The sequence below is a fragment of the Brienomyrus brachyistius genome, chromosome 25 (assembly GCF_023856365.1).
Source record: "Brienomyrus brachyistius isolate T26 chromosome 25, BBRACH_0.4, whole genome shotgun sequence".
Taxonomy (NCBI): domain Eukaryota; kingdom Metazoa; phylum Chordata; class Actinopteri; order Osteoglossiformes; family Mormyridae; genus Brienomyrus; species Brienomyrus brachyistius.
In genome coordinates this window covers 5,062,023-5,073,228 of record NC_064557.1, presented here as the reverse complement: position 1 = coordinate 5,073,228, position 11,206 = coordinate 5,062,023, and the positions used below count along the sequence as shown (strand labels likewise).

General features: G+C 49.6%; 1 protein-coding gene across 1 annotated transcript in view; it reads right to left on the bottom strand.

Annotated features, from left to right (window-relative positions):
- The window catches only part of kiaa1109 (KIAA1109 ortholog), an 86,411-nt gene that overhangs the window by 56,770 nt on the left and 18,435 nt on the right, over positions 1-11,206 (bottom strand). Inside the window, 9 exon segments of the mRNA XM_048995638.1 lie at positions 294-470; positions 936-1,073; positions 2,440-2,664; positions 3,010-3,209; positions 4,176-4,282; positions 4,850-5,031; positions 5,970-6,067; positions 7,529-7,684; positions 8,048-8,165. Of these exon segments, the coding sequence (XP_048851595.1) occupies positions 294-470; positions 936-1,073; positions 2,440-2,664; positions 3,010-3,209; positions 4,176-4,282; positions 4,850-5,031; positions 5,970-6,067; positions 7,529-7,684; positions 8,048-8,165 (1,401 nt within the window).

Below are 11,206 nucleotides of genomic sequence, written 5' to 3'. Positions count from 1 at the left end.
GTCAGTCACATGGGTAGGGTTAGTCACGTGGGCATAGTCACATGGGTAGGGTTAGTCACATGGGAAGGGTTAGTCACATGGTAGGGTTAGTATGGGTATAAGTCACATAGGTAGGGTTAGTCACATAGCATGGTCAGTCACATGGGTAGGGTTAGTCACATGGGCATAGTCACATGGGTACGGTCAGTCTCATGGGTAGGGTTAGTCACATGGGCATAGTCACATGGGTACGGTCAGTCTCATGGGTAGGGTTAGTCACATGGGCATAGTCACATGGGTAAGGTCAGCCCCACCTGAGGCACGGTGACCTTGCCGGTGAGAGCTCCAGCCTGCAGGTCGATGAGCCAGGCGTACTCCAGTGTGTCGCTGTCCATGGGGAGCCCCTCCGCTGAGAACATGGCATGGGCTCGCATCTGCAGTCCTGCCAGGCGCAAGTGGCCCTCGCGGAGCAGTCCGTCAACCACCGGGCGCTGCGGGGGAATGGACACCGATTACTCCATAAAAAGGTGCAGGGATCCAAGGGAGGGACCTGCTGGGTCATGTGACACCCCCCCCACGCACACACACACACACACACACACACACACACACACGCTGCACAGGGCCAGCAGGCAGACTGCCAGCGAGCCGGAGATGGATTTGATCACGCCGCCATTACGGTGCGGCCCGCCACAGGACACCAGCTCCTTTAGCAGATGGCGTCTGCAGGGTTTGCATCATCAGAACAGACACCGGAAAGTTCAAGAACTTTCCAATGTTGAGTCAACATGTTCGGGAGGAGAGAAACACTGCAAGTTTGGTTATGATTTATAGTTCAAACAACAACTGAAATATGAAATTTTAATAACTACAGGTAATATGAAGTAAACTATAGCAAACATGCAGTTTGCCCCACACATCTAACATGAGTCAAAAAAGCTGGCCTGCACCCCCACCTGGTAGGTATCGCTGACAAATACGTGTATGGGAGAGAGCAGCAACTGGAGCATGGTCTCCTTGTAGGTCTTCTTCATCTCGAAGCAGAGCCTCTCGAGGAAGCCGGAGGGGCCGTCAGGTCCGTCAGTGCTGCAGTGCTGTTACAGAGAGCACACACACACGCACGTGCCGACATACACACACACACACGCACGTGCGGACAAACACACACACACACACACGCACGTGCGGACATACACACACACACACGCACGTGCGGACAAACACACACACACACGCACGTGCGGACATACACACACACACACACACACACACACACACACACACACACACAGACACACACAGACACACACAGACACACACATAGACACACACACACACACAGACACACACACACACACAGACACACACAGACACACACACACACACAGACACACACACACACACACACGCAGAAGGAGCGGAAAAAAAGCAAGGATTTTGAAATTGTGACAAGTGCAAAAATAAACACAGGAAGGTCACTTGAAACTTATTTGTCAAACTGCTAAAATACGGCATATTTCAAAATGATTTATGTATTGCTATGCGTTACACATTGTTAATAATTCTCTTTAACACTACACCAATATTTATTTTACTATATTAAAATCTACCCCGCACCCTGGGCTGTTCCCTGCCTCGTGCCCATTGCTTCTGGGATAGGCTCCGGACCCCCCGCGACCCAATAGGATAAGCGGATTGGAAAATGGATGGATGGACATATTAAAGTCTATTTGCAACCTCATCCCCATTGCACATACAGCATTTATTACTGCATTGCATTGTTTTTTGTCTTATTGTCCCAGCAAAATAATTTCACCATGTTCCCCGGATATACATCAAACACAGAGCGGAATGGCATCATCCTGAGCTGCCTGTACCAGCAGTGACCGCTCGGACGAACGTGGCCATATGGGATGCGGGCAGACAGAGCAGGGTAGTGATCGAGTGCAGAAGGTCACTTCTTTGGCCTGTGTGATGCGAATCAGCTGAAATGGTCACATGACCACCAGAGAGCCTTAAGGCACAGAAGCTGTAATCCGCCAAAAACTCGCAGTGGTCCCCCCGCCCCGCTGCGGCTGTGGGGGTCGTCATGGCAATGCAGGGTAGTTCACATGCCTGCTGCCGTGAGCATCACGCATCGAGCCTGAAAGGTCATTTATCATCATTAGCGAGGATAACTTCTGAAATGTAGTGATGTGATGACCGCACTTTTTTTCCCTGATTCTGTGCATTTACTGTTTCAATCTATTCTGAAACTCTAAACGAGTGTCGGTCCATTTCTCTGGGTTTTGTTTCTGGTTGACCAGTAATTTTTCCCCAAACGTGTTTATCGCCTGAAAAAAGCCGGAGAAACAACCTCCAAGAAAGTGCCAGACACCTGCGTTAAATCTCCAAATCCAAGAATGAACTGATGCAGATTAATTCATTGTGAGGCGTGATGACACCCCCCGCCCCCCTCACCACGGGCAGCCGAGCGTGCACTTTGTACAGGTTGATGAGCACGGTGATGTCCCAGGGCCGCAGGGCCAGGGGGTGTGCCGCCCGGCTGTCTGCGTCCCGCTGGCCGCCCTCGTCCATGCCCAGTGCCGTCCAGCCCGAGCTGGAGGAGGGCGAGTGGGACAGTACGGGGCTGGAAGCGGCCTCCTCGAAGTCCGTGTACATGTCATCCTCGCCGAAGTAGTTCTCCTGGGGACAAACACGCTGTTAAACCGCTGGATGGAAAACTACTCATAATCAGAGGAGCGAGACTGCGTGCCGGATGTGACCAGAGCATAACCGTGGTGACCACCATGAGCATCCCCGCCTGATATCTGGATTAGCCTCCAGCCACCGAAAGCCCAAGTTTAAGCTGGAAAAGGTCAGCTTCTCAGTGCAGGTATAGCTGACACAGGTAGCTTCAAGTTGTCATTGAAACGTGACGTTCGATAACGCTGACAGTGCCCCCTAGAGGCACTTGTGAGTCACTCACTGTTCACCCCAAAGGCTGCACTCCCTAACACTACACTGCGGAAGATAACGAGTGCTGGACACCTTGACGGAGACGAGGGCCTTGAGCAGGGGCCCGTACAGGGTGATCTGCGAATCCGGGGACAGCTCCATCTCCACGTGCAGCCGGTCGGGGGGCAGCTCGGAGGGGTCGGCGGGCATCCTGCTGAGAGGGGGCGGGGCCACTGGCTCTGGCTTCTGAGAGGGCCGTAACACGGACAGCATGGACTCCTCCATTTCCGACACTGATCGCAGACACACAGGGAGACACATGAACAAGCACTTAGACCCACATCGTTGTTAACAGGCTAATAAACAAAGCTGGAAAGTTCAGGTTCAGAAAGTACAAATCCAGACCGAGATTTTGTTTCAACCCACAAGTTGAGCATCGAGAGTCACAGTCACAGAGGACTCCGCTGGTTGGTTGGAATAAAATCTTGGTCTGGATTTTACCTACCAACTGAACCTCCCACCTCTGCTAATAGTAACACTTAACGGCGATGCTCCATTTTAAACCACTGGAAGGACGTCACCCATTAGAGGAGGACCTATTTAAAATCTGGCACCTCCGAGATAGATCGCCTATATAAGCGATACCCTAAAATCAGGACCCTAAAAACGCCCCTCTGGTGCCATTCAAAACAGACACGTAGCACATCGACAGAGACTTTCTATCGTGGAAAAAAACTGCGGAAAGTTGCCACTCCCCAGACAATTAGAGAATTTCGGACTTTTCAGGGATTTTTTTAGGCATTTGCCACGTGAGCAGAAGTGCAGAGAACGGGCCCCCTAGGGGCCTCACTGATGAAAGACAGTTTAGAAGCTGATACACGATTGAGGTCTTTGTGACAGGAACAGCCATTCCCTGGCAGCACAGCGGGGGGCTGAAAAGGGAATCGGAGAGCATCAGCAGCAGGAGGCTGGAGGAATAAGGAATCCGGCTGGGGCAAGATGGGGCAGCAGTCACCCATTTCTGCAACTTGGTAAATTATAACAAAAAATGAGGACAATAAAGTCAGGCATGACCATCATCATCATCGTCATCCTCCTCACTGAGTATTACCCTCTGTAATGAGTTGCTCCCTCAGCAGTATTTGGGTTGATGGTAACCGTGCTATATTAATAAATTTGACCTTGACCACGACCTTGACCTCAGTTTGCTGTCAGGAACTGGGCCTGTGCCACACGTACATTTGCACGCTCACACTCACACGACTGCTTGAGCTGCTCGTCGGCCTTCTGTGGGTAGATGGGGTGCCAGGTGTAGTCGATGATCAGCAGGAAATTGGGCACGGACCAGCAGTCCACCCAGCCAGCCCTGGACAAGGAGCACAGAGATCATTAGCCAGGGTTCGAGGGCATAGTGTGGTCAGCACCACAAAGCTGCCATCTCATTTAAATGCATTCTCAGCAACAAATCAGATTTAAACCGCTCTGCAGTCTGGGCCAAAATACAAATTTGAACCCGGCGCGATTCAATTTAACTCCAGCCGATGACTTTATACATTATTGAAATGTAACTTTAGACTGCAAAATGAATTTTTGTACCATCTTCAATTTATATAGCGCCATAATGTAGGGTAACCAGAGAGACACTGTAAAGTACCATTTCAATTAGAGAACCTAGATTTCACTTAAGCACTGGGATCGTCTTGCTGTGTGCTGATTGGTCAGTCTCCAAAAATCATGCATGTGTCACTAATGTTAATGTGAAACAACTGCATGAGTCTTTCAATGAAGGAAACAAACCAGTCAAGGAGCAAGAAGAACTGAACTATTTAGCCTTTCAGTTTAAAAGTAGTTTGTAAAACCTAAAGTAGCTGAAAATGTTCCTCCTGACACGGATTATTTGGTCACTCTACCATGATGGGATTCTGAGACTCACTCAGCCTGGGTGAGATTCCTCCAGCGCGGCTTCTCTGCCTTCGGCGCCCCCTGCTGGGCCTCACCAGCTGCACATGTTGCCGGGGCAGGCTTACCAGCCTGATAGCCCTTGGCCAGCGTAAGGAGTGGGTACCGGCTGGGGTGGCACTCAGGGAGAGCGAGGTGCAAGTCTGTGTCCTCGGCCTGGGAGGCAGACGGGGCAGAGAAAGCAGTTTTAAACAGCTCGGCATAGTCGAAGCAAGGGTTAATGTGGGAACTGGGTTGCTTTTCCACTGCAATAGGTGCTGTACTTTTGGTGCTTCAAAAAAAGAACCAAAAGTACAGTAATCGAGGTGCTGTTTCGCCACTGGCTTTAAAACTGGAACCGGTGCTGAATGACATCACAACACAAAGTGTGATGTTTTGTACTGATTTAAAAAAATGACGTTTACTGCATAAAGCACAAATACTGCAAAGGCACAGACAATTACGACATTAAACACAGATACTGTGTAAATATGTTTTAGCTGTGTATGTGCATTATAGTAAGTTTCAGTGCTTTATCAGAGTCTATGCTTTATGCAGTAAGCTACTGCGCCTTAGCAGTATCTGCAGTGTACACAATAAGCTACTGCGCCTTAGCAGTATCTGCAGTGTACACAATAAGCTACTGCGCCTTAGCAGTATCTGCAGTGTACACAATAAGCTACTGCGCCTTAGCAGTATCTGTAGTGTACACAATAAGCTACCGAACCTTAGCAGTAACTACAGTGTACACAATAAGCTACCGAACCTTAGCAGTAACTACAGTGTACACAATAAGCTACTGTGCCTTAGCAGTATCTGCAGTGTACACAATAAGCTACCGAACCTTAGCAGTAACTACAGTGTACACAATAAGCTACTGTGCTTAACAAAGTGTCTGTGCTTCAGCGGTTTCTGTGCTTTACACGTTCACTCTCACTGCGTAATGCCTGTGCTTTACGCATACACTCTCACTGCGCAGTGCCTGTGCTTTACGCGTACACTCTCACTGCGCAGTGCCTGTGCTTTACGCATACACTCTCACTGCGCAGTGCCTGTGCTTTACGCGTACACTCTCACTGCGCAGTGCCTGTGTAGTGTATACGCCTTTTGCTCACCCTCAGGGAGAAGCGTGTGTTGCATGTATTGGGCACGAACTCGGTGAAGGGCAGCGTGAAGTCGATGTTCAGCGTCTCCCCGCAGGCGGCCAGGTACACTGTGGGAGGGGGAGAGGGGTCAGAGGATGGGTTAGGGTTAGGGTGGGACATGGGACCCGAGCCACACACACACACAAAGCTGACTTCTGTCTGCCACAGGGACACAGTCCTGACACGGCCCTGGCCATGCACCAGTCCCATTTGATCACGGGTTAGGGTTAGGGTGGGACATGGGACCCGAGCCACACACACACACAAAGCTGACTTCTGTCTGCCACAGGGACACAGTCCTGACAGCCCTGGCCATGCACCAGTCCCATTTGATCACAGGCCCCCCTTCCCCTGACTGGCCCTCAGCTTTTCTTCCATTCTTCACTCTACCCTATTGATGGGAGGGTGGGCAGATCAAAAGCAAGGCTGCCTATGATCTTCAATCACGCATCCCAACCCCCCCGCCCCGGAAACAGCACCGAGCTCAGGTCAGCATCACAGTGGCCGCTATTTGAGGTCGTGTTTGACGATCATCACCCCCCAGCCTCCCTGCTCCTCAGCGCCCCCCGCCCCACTGCACCCCAGCCTTATTGTACTCAACAGTCTTTAGCCTTCCTAACCACCACCACCCCCCCACCCCCCAAACCAAAGAAAAACAGCTGATTCTGGAGTAGGGTCTCAAAGAAACCCATCACATTGCATACACCAACACAACTGCTCTGACGTCCGCTTTCAGTCACTGAGTGCCATGAAGATAATTGTATTTAGGTTTTAAACTGCAATTATAATTACATTACAAATTAACCAGACTTACAGTAATTAATTATACGGTTAGATGTTTTACTGGAACAAGCCACATCAAGGACTCTGTTCAAAGGTACGACTGCAGAACCCTCCATATTCCGTGTATCACATCAACACGACAGAGTCAGGTGGACCCAACAAACAGACGACACCGCAGGGAAGTGGATCTGAGAAGCCGGTTCTAGAAGGGTTGGGATTTTCTACATGTTTGACGCACAGTGATTCACAGCATACAGACCGTCTGGGTTCATAACCCTGAACTGAACACTTTTAACACATTTACCACTTTGGCTATCGGCATCTGCGGGGCTCAGCTGGGATAAGAATAATAGTGTAATTGCATTATTTATTATATCATTGTTCAAGTGTCGCGCGGCCTTGTGCTCGATGCTGCTTATCTGCCCTGTGAACCTTGGATAAGCAGCAGGAACATAAACAAATGGGGGGAAAAGCACATTTATTTATGTGTAGGAACACAAACCCCTAAAAATAACAGACGCTATAGATGCCCTTTAAGGTAAATGAATGAAACAATCCTTTTCCTTCATTTCCAATTAGCAGCTGTGATTTTGTCCTCTTGTTATTTGGGATAATTGATCACACTGAACTAAAGGGAGTTACCTGGAGCACAGCCTTAGTTTTCCCCTGAGAGCACGTGACCTGCTGCCTGCCCAGCCATCCATCCACCCATCCACCCATCCATCCATCCACGGCTCCTCTCTCACCATTTTCCTGGTGCTTTGTTGAGCAGTCCACCCAGTTATGCTGATTTGCTGCCCAAATCATCTCAAACTGGTGGAAGAGGATCTTAAACTTCCAGGAGTAGGGGACGAAGGAGTATATGTCCGGGGTGCTGTCACTGGCCCAGTCTTGGATCAGGTCTGTGTGAAGGGCGACAATTCAGAATTTCCATCAATCCATCCATACATCCATCCGAAGCAATTTACTAAAGACGTTTCTAAAGTCTGAACAACATCCTATGCAGGGTCGCAGGGCTCCAGAGTCTATTCTGGAAGCTACAGGTGTGAGAACAACCCAGGACGGGACACAACCCATCACAGGGCACACACACACACACACACACACACACACACACAGTTTGGCACTTAAATTTCTCTGGAAGAGACTCTGAAGTGAATATTAACTGTCAACAGACTGCAGAACGACACACAAGTGATGTGTTCCTTTAAATAAATGTTAGATTAAAGCACAAGGATGCAGGCAGCCTGCAGATGGCTCCCTACCTGTGAAGAAGTTCTTCTGGGCGTAGATGAAGTGGTAGGTGGCTTTATAAACCTCGATTTCGCACTGCCAGAACTGGGGCATGTTCCACACACGGGGGTAACTGGCGTTGACATGGAACTGTGGGTATTGGGGTGGGGGTTGGCAGGGGGTTAAAGCAAGCAGGAAATATCACCCACTGGCCTGTCAACGTGTCCAATAAAGTCGGTGGCTACAAGCACTGATGGGACGTTAAAGTCCAAATTCAGATATATCTCACATGTATCTCCGCATCTGTGTCTGGAAGGTCATGGGCTCCAGTCCCCTGGCCAGTGAAGTACTCATACCATTGGGCCCTTGAGCCAGACCCTTAACTGCCCCAGAGACGCTGTGTGACCCAGCTCTGTGATCTTCACATATATGTCATTCTGGACAATAGTGTCTGCTTAATAAACTGTTCAGATTTTTACAATCTGCCTAAACTTCTGCTCACATCCAAAATATTACAGTGGCACAACCATCATATATACCCTACATGCAATCACATGCATCACATGCATGATCGCATGGCTCAAAATCACTGGGCTATTTATCCTCCACAGTGAATAAGCAGTCGCAAGTAAAACGGAGCAAAGCAAACCGTAATGAGCGTGAGATTGGCAGAGCTTCGCAGGTTATGGAGCGTCGCGTGTCTGGGAGGTTGACCGCTGTAGCTTTTACTTAAGTTCTGATGCATGAAACGTGCAAAACTCTGGTCCAGGGAGAATGAGTTGGGTCGCATTCAGTCTGTGTCATGTGACTGGGTGAAACCTGTAGCCCGCAGAGCAACAGGAAGCAGTAGGCTGTCAGTGCACATGTGGCGGGGGTGGGGTGGGCTATGATGGTAACTAACCACTCACTTCCGAGGACATGAAAAAACACGGATGAGCGGATGTGTGATGGAGGCATATGCACAGACAGAGAAACACCCACCCGCTCTCTGCAGAACCGGAACGCTGTGGGTCACATCTCAAACACACAGACCACCTGCCTGCCCCCCATGTGCACAGACAAAGAAACACCCACCCGTTCTCTGCAGAACCGGAACGCTGTGGGTCACATCCCAAACACACAGACCACCTGCCTGCACCCCATGTGCACAAACAGAGAAACACCCACCTGCTCTCTGCAGAACCGGAACGCTGTGGGTCACATCCCAAACACAGAGACCACCTGCCTGCGCCCTATGTGCACAGACACACAAACACTCACCTGCTCTCTGCAGAACCAGAATGCTGTGGATCACATCCCAAACGCACAGACCACCTGCCTGCTCCCCATGTGCACAAACTGAGAAACACCCACCCGCTCTCTGCAGAACCAGAACGCTGTGGGTCACATCCCAAACACACAGACCACCTGCCTGCGCCCTATGTGCACATACACACAAACACTCACCTGTTCTCTGCAGAACCAGAACACTGTGGGTCACATCCCAAACGCCCAGACCACCTGCCTGCGCCCTATGTGCACAGACACACAAACACTCACCTGCTCTCTGCAGAACCAGGACACTGTGGGTCACATCCCAAACGCCCAGACCACCTGCCTGCCCCCAAGGCTTATAGCCTCCAGAACCCAAAAACTTCTGATAGCCAAGGGAGCAGAATGCAGAGAAGGACAGAAGGCCCCCGCAGCTCCTGCCTGTTTTAATAACTCTGTCTGTCATCACTCCCCTCCCCCCACCCTCCCCGCTCGGCCCCGGGCCCAGACTCGCCGGGGTGCTGGAAGCCAGCCCTGGGGAAGTGAGGCCCATGGGTGGGGTATCCCTCTGCCCCTCCCCCCAGATGGCCATCTGCTCCAGACTGTCCACTTCTGAGATGGGGGGGGGACACACTACAAATGCGATGAATAACAGAAACAAAGTGAGCAGTGAAATGCTCCTCTGCGCCATAACAACCTGATGGCCTGGGACCCCACCCCCCCAGGCTGAGCTAACAACCTGAGCTAACAACCCCCCAAATTCATTTCTCCAGCCAGCAGAAGGTGGCTACAATGCAAGAACATCAGCAGAACATCTGCGTCCTTCGTGCTGCACATGTTAAACTTTACCCCAGTATTTTACCACTTGACGGTTTCCGGAACACTCAGAATCAAGTTTCATATGTTGTTTGCAAAGGTACACATGGCATATTTTTAACTCTGGGCAAGATGGCTAATTTAGCGCAATCGCAACACTGTCAGTTACAAGAACGAATGCAAGACCCATGTTTGTTTCCGTCAGAAGAAACTAAAATTGATCAAACATTAGCATTTTGGCAGGTAAAATGTGGATGTGGATACAGAGATTATGAATATAAATACAGACATATCACTACTCTAATCTTTAACCACAAGACAATTGACAGGATCAAAGCAGAAGGCGCAGAAGCAATCTGCTAATCTAACAGATTATAATCTGCAATAATCCACAGCAGAGTGAGAAGCTGCAAACAGAGTGAGAAGCAGAAAACAACAAAGTAACTAAGCAGATAGCAACTAAAGATGGAAATATGTTACTTAATTTTGTGTAGAAATAAATAAAAACTGCATACCGGTTCTTTTACCAGCAGACACTTCTATTCAAAGCAACATACAATGGAGAGTGAATCCTAGAACAACTGGGGTTAAGGGCTCAAGGACCCAATGGTGAAATCAGTCTGTGGTCCCTGGGATTTGAACCAGCAACCTTCTGATCATAGTCCTAATCTGTAGAGTTAGACACCGACCTGCAAACTGCTTGAAATGCAATATTACTAAAGATTAGGAAACAAAGGCTGTGTAAACGTTAGGACTCCATTCAGCAAGTAAGGGACCTTTGGTCTACTAGGTTCAGTAGTGATTACATGAAGGTCAATGTCTGGCTCATGTGCAGGGAATCATGACCCAAAAGCCAATGCAGTTAGCCGCAGTCTGGCAGAAGCTGCAGGACGGTCACTGAAGGTCTAAAACCCGTCTAGGTGCGGATTTCTTTCCTGATGTACCTTTTTCGGACTCGTACTTAAAGTTCCTTGTTTAATATCACTTTTTAGGCTCAGTATCCGCATTACACTGCTTCATCACGAAAGGCGTGTTTCATCGCGGAACGGCGACCACACAGCATGAACAGTCAGGGCTCTGCTAGGTTCTCTGTGCTTCGGGGTATATTCATGCTCAGTGTGATC